This window comes from Sinohyriopsis cumingii, chromosome 12 (genome assembly GCF_028554795.1).
Source record: "Sinohyriopsis cumingii isolate HCF-2022 chromosome 12, ASM2855479v2, whole genome shotgun sequence".
In the NCBI taxonomy this organism is placed as follows: Eukaryota; Metazoa; Mollusca; class Bivalvia; order Unionida; family Unionidae; genus Sinohyriopsis; species Sinohyriopsis cumingii.
The window spans coordinates 124511346-124528890 of record NC_142972.1 but is presented as its reverse complement, the minus strand read 5'-3'; the positions used below and the strand labels follow the sequence as shown (position 1 = coordinate 124528890).

The window sequence follows — 17545 nt, the reverse complement described above, 5'->3', positions numbered from 1 at the left end:
ATCTAATTATCTAATAATTAGCAGGTTGACTATCCTTCAAGGGGATAAGAGTAGTAGATGATATTACTCAAGTTTCATGGTTTGTTTTTTCAACAAAAAGCGTAAATTTGACTCCTCGACGAATTTTCGATCTAATGTATAGGCATGAGACACTAAGGGGGTGGGGTATTTGCGCAAAATATTAGGTACTAGGACTTCTACGGTGGGTCGAGTACTCAGCTGCTAATTTAGTCAATGTCCGCTGCAATGAAACAGTCTCTTAATGGAATTTACTAGTTAAATCTTGAAATTTATATCAGTCTTTCGTCACGTAAATGCCCAGTTGTTTATTTGACCCTTTATGAAAGAGAGCAATGATTTGATGTGGTGGAACGCTTAGTCATGTCTGTTAGGGTAGTCACGAGTTTGAACGAAGAATCAAGTCCTCTTCGCAAACGGTACATAGACACCTGTCTATAAAGGACATTATATTAATCAATAAGCCTTGAATGTCAAAGATAGGTTTTACATGGTTAGTAACTGTACCTTGATACCCACGGAGAGGTCATACAGAGTAAGTAACTGCCTTAATACCAATCGATAAGTTAGTTATACATGTGTAGCGTACAATTTTCTTCAGTTGACAGAATGTGTCTCTTGTTCTCGTGCAAATTAAGATTAAAACTAACTTAAGCGTCAAATGGTCACGTTAATAAACTGGATAGGGATTGTAGTCTATCTATTTGGTATATCGAAATTTAATTATATATACCAACAAGACACATAATAAATAGACAAAATGAATCAAGATACACAGTAATTTACGACACAGTAATGTAGTATTAACGAGACGTAAAAATAAAACGATTTGAATGACTCTCATTGGGTCTCCATTTTACACGCATATGGAGAAACAACTACCGAAAACTTACATCGCAAAATTAAAATATCAGAATATCAAAGAATAATATGTCTCGAAGACAGTTTCATCTAAATCTAAAAAGAATGTTCAAGGAAACAATTAGCATTAGGCTATATTTCTCATCCATTAACATACTCAATATGATTAAGAAAATGGATATATACCAAGACTTATACCCAATGTGATTAAGAAAATGGGTATATACCAAGACTCATACTCAGTATGATTAAGAACTCAGTATGATTAAGAAAATGTACATATACCAAGACTCATACTCAGTGTGACTAAAAAAATGGATATATACCAAGTCTCATACTCAGTATGATTAAGAAAATGGATATATACCAAGACTCATACTCAATGTGATTAAGAAAATGGATATATACCAAGACTCATACTCAATGTGATTAAGAAAATGGATATATACCAAGTCTCATACTCAGTATGATTAAGAAAATGGATATATACCAAGACTCATACTCAGTATGATTAAGAAAATGGATATATACCAAGACTCATACTCAATGTGATTAAGAAAATGGATATATACCAAGACTCATACCCAATGTGATTAAGAAAATGGATATATACCAAGTCTCATACTCAGTATGATTAAGAAAATGGATATATACCAAGACTCATACTCAATGTGATTAAGAAAATGGATATATACCAAGACTCATACTCAGTGTGACTAAGAAAATGGATATATACCAAGACTTATACTCAGTGTGATTAAGAAAATGGATATATACCAAGACTTATACTCAGTGTGATCAAGAAAATGGATATATACCAAGTCTTATACTCAGTGTGATTAAGAAAATGGATATATACCAAGACTCATACTATTTGTGACTAAGAAAATGGATATATACCAAGACTTATACCCAATGTGATTAAGAAAATGGATATATACCAAGTCTCATACTCAATGTTATTAAGAAAATGGATATATACCAAGTCTTACACCCAATGTGATTAAGAAAATGGATATATACCAAGACTTATACTCAGTGTGATTAAGAAAATGGATATATACCAAGACTTATACCCAATGTGATTAAGAAAATGGATATATACCAAGACTTATGCTCAGTGTGATTAAGAAAATGGATATATACCAAGTCTTATACCCAATGTGATTAAGAAAATGGATATATACCAAGACTCATACTCAGTGTGATTAAGAAAATGGATATATACCAAGACTTATACCCAATGTGATTAAGAAAATGGATATATACCAAGACTTATACTCAGTGTGATTAAGAAAATGGATATATACCAAGACTCATACTCAGTGTGATTAAGAAAACGGATATATACCAAGTCTCATACTCAATATGATTAAGAAAATGGATATATACCAAGACTCATACCCAATGTGATTAAGAAAATGGATATATACCAAGATTCATACCCAATGTGATTAAGAAAATGGATATATACCAAGTCTCATACTCAGTATGATTAAGAAAATGGATATATACCAAGACTCATACACAATGTGATTAAGAAAATGGATATATACCAAGACTCATACTCAATGTGATTAAGAAAATGGATATATACCAAGTCTCATACTCAGTATGATTAAGAAAATGGATATATACCAAGACTCATACTCAGTATGATTAAGAAAATGGATATATACCAAGACTCATACTCAATGTGATTAAGAAAATGGATATATACCAAGACTCATACCCAATGTGATTAAGAAAATGGATATATACCAAGTCTCATACTCAGTATGATTAAGAAAATGGATATATACCAAGACTCATACTCAATGTGACTAAGAAAATGGATATATACCAAGACTCATACTCAATGTGATTAAGAAAATGGATATATACCAAGACTCATACTCAATGTGATTAAGAAAATGGATATATACCAAGACTCATACTCAGTGTGACTAAGAAAATGGATATATACCAAGACTTATACCCAATGTGATTAAGAAAATGGATATATACCAAGACTTATACTCAGTGTGATTAAGAAAATGGATATATACCAAGACTCATACTCAATGTGATTAAGAAAATGGATATATACCAAGTCTCATACTCAATGTGATTAAGAAAATGGATATATACCAAGTCTTATACTCAGTGTGATTAAGAAAATGGAAATATACCAAGACTTATACCCAATGTGATTAAGAAAATGGATATACCCAATGTGATTAAGAAAATGGATATATACCAAGTCTCATACTCAGTATGATTAAGAAAATGGATATATACCAAGACTCATACTCAATGTGATTAAGAAAATGGATATATACCAAGACTCATACTCAGTGTGACTAAGAAAATGGATATATACCAAGACTCATACTCAGCATGATTAAGAAAATGGATATATACCAAGACTCATACTCAATGTGATTAAGAAAATGGATATATACCAAGTCTCATACTCAATGTGATTAAGAAAATGGATATATACCAAGTCTTATACCCAATCTGATTAAGAAAATGGATATACCCAATGTGATTAAGAAAATGGATATATACCAAGTCTCATACTCAGTATGATTAAGAAAATGGATATATACCAAGACTCTAACTCAATGTGATTAAGAAAATGGATATATACCAAGACTCATACCCAATGTGATTAAGAAAATGGATATATACCAAGTCTCATACTCAATATGATTAAGAAAATGGATATATACCAAGACTCATACTCAATGTGATTAAGAAAATGGATATATACCAAGACTCATACTCAATGTGATTAAGAAAATGGATATATACCAAGACTCATACTCAGTGTGACTAAGAAAATGGATATATACCAAGACTCATACTCAATGTGATTAAGAAAATGGATATATACCAAGACTCATACTCAATGTGATTAAGAAAATGGATATATACCAAAACTCATACTCAATGTGATTAAGAAAATGGATATATACCAAGACTCATACTCAATATGATTAAGAAAATGGATATATACCAAGACTTATACCCAATGTGATTAAGAAAATGGATATATACCAAGACTTATACTCAGTGTGATTAAGAAAATGGATATATACCAAGTCTCATACTCAGTATGATTAAGAAAATGGATATATACCAAGACTCATACTCAGTATGATTAAGAAAATGGATATATACCAAGACTCATACTCAATGTGATTAAGAGAATGGATATATACCAAGACTCATACTCAGTGTGACTAAGAAAATGGATATATACCAAGACTTATACTCAGTGTGATTAAGAAAATGGGTATATACCAAGACTCATACTCAGTATGATTAAGAACTCAGTATGATTAAGAAAATGTACATATACCAAGACTCATACTCAGTGTGACTAAAAAAATGGATATATACCAAGTCTTATACTCAGTATGATTAAGAAAATGGATATATACCAAGACTCATACTCAATGTGATTAAGAAAATGGATATATACCAAGACTCATACTCAATGTGATTAAGAAAATGGATATATACCAAGTCTCATACTCAGTATGATTAAGAAAATGGATATATACCAAGACTCATACTCAGTATGATTAAGAAAATGGATATATACCAAGACTCATACTCAATGTGATTAAGAAAATGGATATATACCAAGACTCATACTCAGTGTGATTAAGAAAACGGATATATACCAAGTCTCATACTCAATATGATTAAGAAAATGGATATATACCAAGACTCATACCCAATGTGATTAAGAAAATGGATATATACCAAGATTCATACCCAATGTGATTAAGAAAATGGATATATACCAAGTCTCATACTCAGTATGATTAAGAAAATGGATATATACCAAGACTCATACACAATGTGATTAAGAAAATGGATATATACCAAGACTCATACTCAATGTGATTAAGAAAATGGATATATACCAAGTCTCATACTCAGTATGATTAAGAAAATGGATATATACCAAGACTCATACTCAGTATGATTAAGAAAATGGATATATACCAAGACTCATACTCAATGTGATTAAGAAAATGGATATATACCAAGACTCATACCCAATGTGATTAAGAAAATGGATATATACCAAGTCTCATACTCAGTATGATTAAGAAAATGGATATATACCAAGACTCATACTCAATGTGACTAAGAAAATGGATATATACCAAGACTCATACTCAATGTGATTAAGAAAATGGATATATACCAAGACTCATACTCAATGTGATTAAGAAAATGGATATATACCAAGACTCATACTCAGTGTGACTAAGAAAATGGATATATACCAAGACTTATACCCAATGTGATTAAGAAAATGGATATATACCAAGACTTATACTCAGTGTGATTAAGAAAATGGATATATACCAAGACTCATACTCAATGTGATTAAGAAAATGGATATATACCAAGTCTCATACTCAATGTGATTAAGAAAATGGATATATACCAAGTCTTATACTCAGTGTGATTAAGAAAATGGAAATATACCAAGACTTATACCCAATGTGATTAAGAAAATGGATATACCCAATGTGATTAAGAAAATGGATATATACCAAGTCTCATACTCAGTATGATTAAGAAAATGGATATATACCAAGACTCATACTCAATGTGATTAAGAAAATGGATATATACCAAGACTCATACTCAGTGTGACTAAGAAAATGGATATATACCAAGACTCATACTCAGCATGATTAAGAAAATGGATATATACCAAGACTCATACTCAATGTGATTAAGAAAATGGATATATACCAAGTCTCATACTCAATGTGATTAAGAAAATGGATATATACCAAGTCTTATACCCAATCTGATTAAGAAAATGGATATACCCAATGTGATTAAGAAAATGGATATATACCAAGTCTCATACTCAGTATGATTAAGAAAATGGATATATACCAAGACTCTAACTCAATGTGATTAAGAAAATGGATATATACCAAGACTCATACCCAATGTGATTAAGAAAATGGATATATACCAAGTCTCATACTCAATATGATTAAGAAAATGGATATATACCAAGACTCATACTCAATGTGATTAAGAAAATGGATATATACCAAGACTCATACTCAATGTGATTAAGAAAATGGATATATACCAAGACTCATACTCAGTGTGACTAAGAAAATGGATATATACCAAGACTCATACTCAATGTGATTAAGAAAATGGATATATACCAAGACTCATACTCAATGTGATTAAGAAAATGGATATATACCAAAACTCATACTCAATGTGATTAAGAAAATGGATATATACCAAGACTCATACTCAATATGATTAAGAAAATGGATATATACCAAGACTTATACCCAATGTGATTAAGAAAATGGATATATACCAAGACTTATACTCAGTGTGATTAAGAAAATGGATATATACCAAGTCTCATACTCAGTATGATTAAGAAAATGGATATATACCAAGACTCATACTCAGTATGATTAAGAAAATGGATATATACCAAGACTCATACTCAATGTGATTAAGAGAATGGATATATACCAAGACTCATACTCAGTGTGACTAAGAAAATGGATATATACCAAGACTTATACTCAGTGTGATTAAGAAAATGGGTATATACCAAGACTCATACTCAGTATGATTAAGAACTCAGTATGATTAAGAAAATGTACATATACCAAGACTCATACTCAGTGTGACTAAAAAAATGGATATATACCAAGTCTTATACTCAGTATGATTAAGAAAATGGATATATACCAAGACTCATACTCAATGTGATTAAGAAAATGGATATATACCAAGACTCATACTCAATGTGATTAAGAAAATGGATATATACCAAGTCTCATACTCAGTATGATTAAGAAAATGGATATATACCAAGACTCATACTCAGTATGATTAAGAAAATGGATATATACCAAGACTCATACTCAATGTGATTAAGAAAATGGATATATACCAAGACTCATACCCAATGTGATTAAGAAAATGGATATATACCAAGTCTCATACTCAGTATGATTAAGAAAATGGATATATACCAAGACTCATACTCAATGTGATTAAGAAAATGGATATATACCAAGACTCATACTCAGTGTGACTAAGAAAATGGATATATACCAAGACTTATACTCAGTGTGATTAAGAAAATGAATATATACCAAGACTTATACTCAGTGTGATCAAGAAAATGGATATATACCAAGTCTTATACTCAGTGTGATTAAGAAAATGGATATATACCAAGACTCATACTATTTGTGACTAAGAAAATGGATATATACCAAGACTTATACCCAATGTGATTAAGAAAATGGATATATACCAAGTCTCATACTCAATGTAATTAAGAAAATGGATATATACCAAGTCTTACACCCAATGTGATTAAGAAAATGGATATATACCAAGACTTATACTCAGTGTGATTAAGAAAATGGATATATACCAAGACTTATACCCAATGTGATTAAGAAAATGGATATATACCAAGACTTATGCTCAGTGTGATTAAGAAAATGGATATATACCAAGTCTTATACCCAATGTGATTAAGAAAATGGATATATACCAAGACTCATACTCAGTGTGATTAAGAAAATGGATATATACCAAGACTTATACCCAATGTGATTAAGAAAATGGATATATACCAAGACTTATACTCAGTGTGATTAAGAAAATGGATATATACCAAGACTCATACTCAGTGTGACTAAGAAAATGGATATATACCAAGTCTCATACTCAATATGATTAAGAAAATGGATATATACCAAGACTCATACCCAATGTGATTAAGAAAATGGATATATACCAAGACTCATACCCAATGTGATTAAGAAAATGGATATATACCAAGTCTCATACTCAGTATGATTAAGAAAATGGATATATACCAAGACTCATACACAATGTGATTAAGAAAATGGATATATACCAAGACTCATACTCAATGTGATTAAGAAAATGGATATATACCAAGTCTCATACTCAGTATGATTAAGAAAATGGATATATACCAAGTCTCATACTCAGTATGATTAAGAAAATGGATATATACCAAGACTCATACCCAATGTGATTAAGAAAATGGATATATACCAAGACTCATACCCAATGTGATTAAGAAAATGGATATATACCAAGTCTCATACTCAGTATGATTAAGAAAATGGATATATACCAAGACTCATACACAATGTGATTAAGAAAATGGATATATACCAAGACTCATACTCAATGTGATTAAGAAAATGGATATATACCAAGTCTCATACTCAGTATGATTAAGAAAATGGATATATACCAAGACTCATACTCAGTATGATTAAGAAAATGGATATATACCAAGACTCATACTCAATGTGATTAAGAAAATGGATATATACCAAGACTCATACCCAATGTGATTAAGAAAATGGATATATACCAAGTCTCATACTCAGTATGATTAAGAAAATGGATATATACCAAGACTCATACTCAATGTGACTAAGAAAATGGATATATACCAAGACTCATACTCAATGTGATTAAGAAAATGGATATATACCAAGACTCATACTCAATGTGATTAAGAAAATGGATATATACCAAGACTCATACTCAGTGTGACTAAGAAAATGGATATATACCAAGACTTATACCCAATGTGATTAAGAAAATGGATATATACCAAGACTTATACTCAGTGTGATTAAGAAAATGGATATATACCAAGACTCATACTCAATGTGATTAAGAAAATGGATATATACCAAGTCTCATACTCAATGTGATTAAGAAAATGGATATATACCAAGTCTTATACTCAGTGTGATTAAGAAAATGGAAATATACCAAGACTTATACCCAATGTGATTAAGAAAATGGATATACCCAATGTGATTAAGAAAATGGATATATACCAAGTCTCATACTCAGTATGATTAAGAAAATGGATATATACCAAGACTCATACTCAATGTGATTAAGAAAATGGATATATACCAAGACTCATACTCAGTGTGACTAAGAAAATGGATATATACCAAGACTCATACTCAATGTGATTAAGAAAATGGATATACCAAGACTCATACTCAATGTGATTAAGAAAATGGATATATACCAAGACTCATACTCAGTATGATTAAGAAAATGGATATATACCAAGACTCATACTCAATGTGATTAAGAAAATGGAGATATACCAAGACTCATACTCAATGTGATTAAGAAAATGGATATATACCAAGACTCATACTCAGTATGATTAAGAAAATGGATATATACCAAGACTCATACTCAGCATGAGTAAGAAAATGGATATATACCAAGACTCATACTCAGTATGAGTAAGAAAATGGATATATACCAAGACTCATACTCAATGTGATTAAGAAAATGGATATATACCAAGACTCATACTCAATATGATTAAGAAAATGGGTATATACCAAGACTCATACTCAGTATGATTAAGAAAATGGATATATACCAAGACTCATACTCAATGTGATTAAGAAAATGGATATATACCAAGACAAGATAACATTAAATTTAGGATTTTTTTAGGTCAACAAATGTTGATAGCATTCCGTTATTTTTCTACTCATAAACCGAGAATTAATCAATATGTGGTACAGTCGATAAATTACTGCATCAAGATAAATACAAACATATAATTGATAATATTTATAATATGTTGGTCCGTATATGTTGCATAATAGCAGTGATCACATTCAAGAGGGCTCTCAAAACTCACTTATTGCGACTGCAAGAACAAACTTAAAGACCTAATAATGTTTCCTACCTGAAATATTCTTAGCATGTTTTTTATTTTTTAATGTTTTTCTAATTTCATGGTGTTTGTTTTTGTAATAATATTATTATGTTTTTTATCTTATAGGTGTTGCCTAATGTTGTAAAGCGCTTAGAGCTTCTAAAGATTAGGCGCTATACAAAGTCCTCATTATTATTATTATTATTATTATTATAACACAATACATCACCAACAATGAGAATACATACAAATAATATTACATGAAAGCCCTCTTTTATTACAAGGGCAAATACCCTTCCTAACTAACATGCCTGAATTTTATTATCTATAATATTATCTTTCTCGGGTAATGATATTACATCGTGTGTTACCCATATAAAAGAAACTACACATGTAAAAATGGGTCTCGTGGATGAATTGAGAAGTAATAATACAGAAAACGTATGATATTAATGAATTGATTATAAATATTACCCTATTACAATGTCAGAAATTGCCCGGGAACACAATATATTTAGGATGGTATTTCACCATTTAAAAGACCAACTATCCCAGAAAATAGCAGTATAACCTAAATAATGTGTCTACCTGAAAAAGATACAAATAAATGTAGAATGGCTTTACGCCACTTAAGAGACCAGAGTTCCCTTTTACCAATGATTTCCATGTTCTCTGTATTTCAAGGATCTTTTCCCCCTCCTGTTCCAAAGTGATTATTTATATGTCTGGCTTTGTGTACAATATAATCCTCATTTTGTGTATAAAGTATTTCTTTACAAGAATAAAAGCAACTCTGCAACTCTGACAGAAATCTAATGATAATATTTAGTTTTCATAGGGTTATAAATATTCTTCAGTATAATGCGTACATAATTCGTTGTTTATTCTTGTATACATAAGAACGTTTAGGATCGAGATTAAATTGTTCAGAGATAAACAATGAAGGAATGTGCAAAGGGAATTTAACTTAACGCCTGCATGACGTTTTGTCAATTAACCAATCGGAAAGCGTCTCGCGCGATAGGTTGTAAACAATATGACGGTGCCCATGATGGACTAAACGTTATAATCTTTTTGACAACGTTTAGCTATATACTGATAATGAATAACCGATATTAGGTAAATTAACAGTAATTCAAATTCTTCGGTGTACCTGCATCTATTGTAACTTAATAACAGATGTGTAAGAATGTTAATCTTTATGTTAAAATACTACTTATGACTGGCGCCTTTTCTCAGTTTACAACGCTTGGTTAGTAGCTGCACTTTGATACTCATAGAGATGTTATACATCGTTAGTAACTGTACTTTGATACCCATGGAGAGGTTATACATGGTTAGTAGCTGTACTTTGATACCATGGTGAGGTTATACATGGTTAGTAGCTGCACTTTAATACCAGTGGGGAGGTTATAAATGGTTAGTGGGGCCCCGAGTGGCCGAGTGGTCTAAAGCGCTCTCCGTTACGGATCATTGCCATTTCACCTCTGTCTGCGTGGGTTCGAGTCTCGGATTCAGCCAATGTGGGTATGTGAGAAAACTTGCCAGTAGCTTCTCGTGGGTCGGTGGTTCTTTCCGGGGTTTTCCCGGGTTCTTCCTCCACCATTAATACTGGCCGCCATGTATAGCCTATCGTGTGCTGAAAAATGGCGTTAAAACCCTACAACAATAACAACAACAACAACATAAATGGTTAGTAGCTGTACTCTGATACCCATAGAGAGGTTATACATGGTTAGTATGTGTACTCTGATACCCATAGAGAGGTTGTACATGGTTAGTAGCTGTACTTTGATACCATGGTGAGGTTATATTTGGTTAGTAGCTGCACTTTAATACAAATTGGGAGGTTATAAATGGTTAGTAGCTGTACTCTGATATCCATAGAGAGGTTATACATGGTTAGTAGCTGTACTCTGATACCCATAGAGAGGTTATACATGTTAGTAGCTGTACTTGATACCCACATAGAGGTTATACATGGTTAGTAGCTGTAATTTGATACCCATGGAGAGGTTATACATGTTAGTAGCTGTACTTTGATACCCATGGAGAGGTTAAACATGGTTAGTAGCTGTACTTTATGCCCACAGAGAGGTTATACATGGCTAGTAGCTGTACTTTGATACCCATGGAGAGGTTGGTTATACATGTTAGTAGCTGTACTTTGATACTCATGGAGAGGTTATACATGTTAGTAGCTGTAATTTGATACCCATGGAGAGGTTATACATGGCTAGTAGCTGTACTTTGATACCCATGGAGAGGTTGGTTATACATGTTAGTAGCTGTACTTTGATACTCATGGAGAGGTTATACATGTTAGTAGCTGTAATTTGATACCCATGGAGAGGTTATACATGGCTAGTAGCTGTACTTTAATACCAATTGGGAGGTTATAAATGGTTAGTAGCTGTACTCTGATACCCATGGATGGAGAGGTTATACATGTTAGTAGCTGTACTTTGATACCCATGGAGAGGTTATACATGTTAGTAGCTGTACTTTGATACCCATGGAGAGGTTATACATGTTAGTAGCTGTACTTTGATACCCATGGAGAGGTTATACATGTTAGTAGCTGTAATTTGATACCCATGGAGAGGTTATACATGTTAGTAGCTGTACTTTGATACCCATGGAGAGGTTATACATGTTAGTAGCTGTACTTTGATACCCATGGAGAGGTTATACATGTTAGTAGCTGTAATTTGATACCCATGGAGAGGTTATACATGTTAGTAGCTGTACTTTGATACCCATGGAGAGGTTATACATGTTAGCAGCTGTACTTTGATACCCATGGAGAGGTTATACATGGCTAGTAGCTGTACTTTGATACCCATGGAGAGGTTATACATGTTAGCAGCTGTACTTTGATACCCATGGAGAGGTTATACATGGCTAGTAGCTGTACTTTGATACCCATGGAGAGGTTATACATGTTAGTAGCTGTAATTTGATACCCATGGAGAGGTTATACATGTTAGTAGCTGTACTTTGATACCCATGGAGAGGTTATACATGGCTAGTAGCTGTACTTTTATAGCCATGGAGAGGTTATACGTGGTTAGTAGCTGTACTTTTTGTTACCCATGGAGAGCTTATACCGACTTAGTAACTATGCATTGATATCCTGATTAAATTATATTGCGGTTGCTACAAATCCCTCATAGTAAATTTGTTCTGCCAGACGAATTATATAGTTAATTCACTCCAGGTTTTATCAGTATTAGATGTCTTTCGTAAAGATTTGGTTATTTGTTGAAAACGTAAGTTGTATTATATGCAATTTCTTCTTTAATCATTATAAACGGTATGCCTTCTACGTTAGTTGATACAAAGTGCATGTGTAACCTCGTATCCTAGCATTATCATTAGATGATATGTTGAAGAACGGCCATGTAAAGGACATCCGCATGCAAGAAGAAACATCACGATACAAGGAAACAGTAATAAAAGAATCGCCACGAGTTAAGATTTCTTGCAAACCTTTTGTACATTGCTTGATAGTTTATGCTACAATAGCGGCAATCAAAACTGATTAACCATGTCAAAGTAGTTTTTGGGTATGCTTTGTGAACAGGCTCGCTGAGGGTAATGAATTAATAAACTGTCATATCCTTTTAACTGAGTGTTATATTTTATGAATGACCCTTTTCTGTTGTACAACTACAGCTGTATCGATCGGTTTTCAGTGCGTTACAGGGTATATGGTTTACAACAGTTAGAAGGAGGAATTAATTAATCTCCGGCCATGATAACGTCAATCACAATTCACATTGATAAGATAACCCACTGCTAATACAGTGTTCTATTCATACAATATTTTCAAGACATTAGCTGTGCAAAATTGCATCGTTTTCGAAAAACCTGGTTTTTTTCCCCTTCAAATTACCCCATTTGTTCGAGGCAGGATATTATATATAAGCCAAACGCAAGACTAAATTCCGCAATAAAGAAACGCGTTTCCGTTGTAATGTTGTGATTGTATGTTATCGTCTGTATTCATTTTATTTTTTTATGTATATTTGCAAATAAGTTATAGTCGGTTGTAACAGCTCGTAAGAGCTTATGTTACTGATTATATATGTACCTATCTTAAATAAAATGTACGTTACCTTGCTTTACGCCCTATTTTTTTTTAAATTTATGGCATGATCTCAACAACAACAATGATTACGTTACCTCCGTCCTACAATCCTATCCAATAGCTTTTCAATACACCGTCCCACGACCACGTACAACAGTAGTACCCTAACCCCCACCCCATGATCTGAACTTCAATCACAAGTGCAATGCAATACATTTATGTGCTAAAGTGTCACATCTCCAGTTGTCTGAACATGCACAATACGCGTGGGAGAATTAGAATTTAGAGAAAACAAAAACAACATGATCGTTATATATGGCCGTTGACATTATTTTACAGCCGATATTTCAGAAATGTATATACCCCGCAGCTTATTAATTTATTAACTGAGTTTTTTAGGCGTCATGATTTTATGAAATTTTGATTTCACACTACGACGAAACAGCAAATATATTTTCAAACGTTTTGCTCAGTTGACATGGCTATTATGAAACTAGTTGAATAATACAATATGAACCTCGCTAGAAGAGACTCGTGGTATAAAAATATTATTTAACTTTCGCACTAAGTTTCAGTTGAAATAAACACTCGTCTAAGATCTATATTGTGTGCCTAGTAGAAACGTGTTCAACACTCGTCTAAGATCTATGATGTGTGCCTAGTAGAAACGTGTTCAACACTCGTTAAATATCTATCTTGTGTGTCTAGTAGAAACGTGTTTAACACTCGTCTAAGATCTATGTTGTTTGCCTAGTAGAAACGTGTTCAACACTCGTTAAATATCTATATTGTGTGCCTAGCAGAAACGTGTTTAACACTTGTCTAAGATGTATATTGTGTGCCTAGTAGAATAGCGTTGAACACTCGTCAAAGATCTATGTTGTGTGCCTAGTAGAAACGTGTTGAACACTCGTCTCAGATCTATATTGTGTGCCTAGTAGAAAAGTATTGAGCATTCGTCAAAGATCTCTGTTGTGTGGCTAGTAGAAACGTGTTAAAAAGGTGTCTAAGATTTATATTGTGTGCCTAGTAGAAAAGTGTCGAACACTCGTCTAAGATCTATGTGGTGCACGTAGTAGAAACATGTTCTTTAAGTTTCACATGAAGTAAACAATCGTCTAAGATCTATTTAGTGTTCCTAATAGGAACGTCTAAGATATATGTGGAGCACCTAGTAGAAACGTGTTATTTAAGGTTCACATGAAGTAAATGCTCGACTATGATGTAACTACTAAAAACGTATTTTTTTACGTTTGAAGAATTCAGATACGGGTTAGGAGAAAACAAAACGCGTAAGCTAATTACAGTGTCCAGTCAATTATTTTTTCGTCCACGCTTTTCTCACTAAACCGCAATATTAATGCAACTTGGTAACGTTATAAAAAAATTGTACATGATGCTATATGGAGACAAAAAATTATCCATTGATAATGAGAAGCTATATAATTAAAAGTAAACATAAAACTTATTTGTTATCCAGTCTAGCAGTCACCCTTTATCAGCTGTGATACGTTACACTCAAACAAGTTGGAAAGATTGGAAAGAGACAAGAAGGAAAGCCTTTAAAAAAATGTCTTGTCGGGTTAAACAACAATAACAACGACGACGACATCATCATCATCATGATGACAATACTAATACAAATAATAATAATAATAATAATTTAATTTGTACCTGGGCCACATGTGGTAGTTGTTCTACAGTGTTCGTCCGGGAGCTTGTGTCCGGCTGTATCCATATCCATTCGCCTGAAGGAGGGTAGGTGGGGGTGAAACAGCCCCTCCTTGACCGATGCCAGCTGGACCCTACTGAAGGAGGGATACTGGTAAGAATAGCTGGGGATCTTCATTGGGTTCACCCGTTCTGTGGGTCCGGGATCCACTCCGACCGTGGTCATTTTTCTAGGTTTACAACAAATGCAGCAGCGACAATTGCTAATAAAACTTAAAAGTCTGGGTAAATGAGTAATTTAACCCCACCAGACACCAAAGAGTTTTCTAATCCCCGGTAAACAGTTTTGCTACACGCAATGAAAAGACTTGATCAATGCCTCCCCCAGGTAGATATATGTACTTCAGCGCCTTATCGACAGGTAGACAACGCAGTTCCACAATACATAGTTCCTAGCAACGGTCAACAAAAGAGCGACGTCATGATATGGAAACTGAATGCGTATACCATTTTATTCTAATTATGTAATGCTTATAGGTATCCGTTATGTCACTGCTTTGAATAATAATAATAATAATAATAAGAAGAAGAAGAAGAAGAAGAAGAAGAAGAATATACATATATAACATATAATAATAATAAGAAGAAGGGTGTGTGTGTGATTAGGATTTTTAACGTAGCTTTAACAGTTGTTCAGTCATATCTCTACGATATCTGCAGTGTGGCAGATTTTGTGATGTCAAACACTGGGGCTTCATGCGCAGACATGTAGCATGATGTCCCACCCAGACACATTGTTAAGACATCAGGCCGACCAATCCTAACAATATGACCTCTTAATGTTGGGCGCCTAGCGAGGCAGCTGTTAGTACCATTTTTGTAAGTATTGGTTATGACTCGGCCGGGGATCGATCCCACGACTCCTGCTTCCGAGGAGGACGCTCTATCCACTAGGCCACCTGAGCGGTTAAAGAAGAAGACGAAGAACAAGAATTATTATTATTATTATTATTATTATTATTATTATCGATGGACTTGTTGCTGTTGTTGGTGATGCTGCTTTTGCTCTGCTCTTGTCATCGTCTAAGTAGTAAATGGAGGGGAGAAAAGGAAAAGTAAAAGAAGGATAAAAAATATCTCATTTGAACATTGAAAAAACAAAAACTATTTACTCCATTGTAAAACTTTGGAGTGTTCTTGTTCTGATTGTGTACATTCATATTTCCCTTTGCCCTTTATTTCCACCACATACTATGCCAGCAGGTGATGGTTTGTGTTGTTTGTTGTACTGATTACTTCTAAAGAAATGCAGACCCAGCTCTGCTGGCTCATTATGCGATGGAAATCCAAGTAACCATGAGGTTTGCAGTTAGATTCAATTCAGTACCTGAGTATATAGTATACAATCGACAAAAAAAATGTAAAACTTTGTGTATATGCATACTAAACTATACAGAATTGTATCAAACCATACTGTCTTTTTAAAATACGGATGCTTCCACTACAGACAAAAAGGTCCAAATCCTGCATAGAAACAAGCATTCCAACCATCATTTGTCTATATAGTGAGTGTTTCCGGTGTAGTAATGAAAGCAAAGTTGTATGAAATAAGTGAAGTTCAAAATGCAATATATATCTTAATAAAAAGATGAGTGTGTTAAATATTCTAAAACAATGAAAATCTAATCAGATACTTATCTACACAAAAATTACTTCTGTTTACGCCACATGGACTTTGCTTTATCGTGCATGCCAGGTTTGCACTGAAAAAGTCTCAGTCCAAAAACCTGTATAAAGTTAAAAAACCATTCAGGTATCATAAAAATCTAATTCATCATCATATGGATAAAATCAAGACTTGTCAATGTCAGGTGGTTTTTGTGTTATCATGGTGACAAGCTTCCTGTCAATGTCAATGTGGCTTTTGTGTTATCAGGAGGACAAGCTTCCTGTCAATGTCAGGTGCTTTTTGTGTTATCACGATGACAAGCTTCCTGTCAAAGTCAATGTGGCTTTTGTGTTATCATGAGGACAAACTTCCTGTCAATGTCAGGTGGTTTTGTGTTATCACGCTGACAAGCTTCCTGTCAATGTCAATGTGGCTTTTGTGTTATCTCGATGACAAGCTT

At 33.1% G+C, this 17545-nt stretch overlaps 1 protein-coding gene across 1 annotated transcript in view; it reads right to left on the bottom strand.

The window, feature by feature from the left end:
- LOC149787394 (sperm microtubule inner protein 8-like) overlaps positions 1-15803 on the bottom strand; it is a 31928-nt gene extending 16125 nt beyond the window's left edge. The window contains exon 1 of the mRNA XM_089977982.1: positions 15420-15803. Coding sequence (XP_089834108.1) covers positions 15420-15642 — 223 coding nt within the window. The 5' untranslated portion in view covers positions 15643-15803. The remainder of the gene's footprint in view (positions 1-15419) is intronic.
- Positions 15804-17545: the final 1742 nt, after the last annotated feature.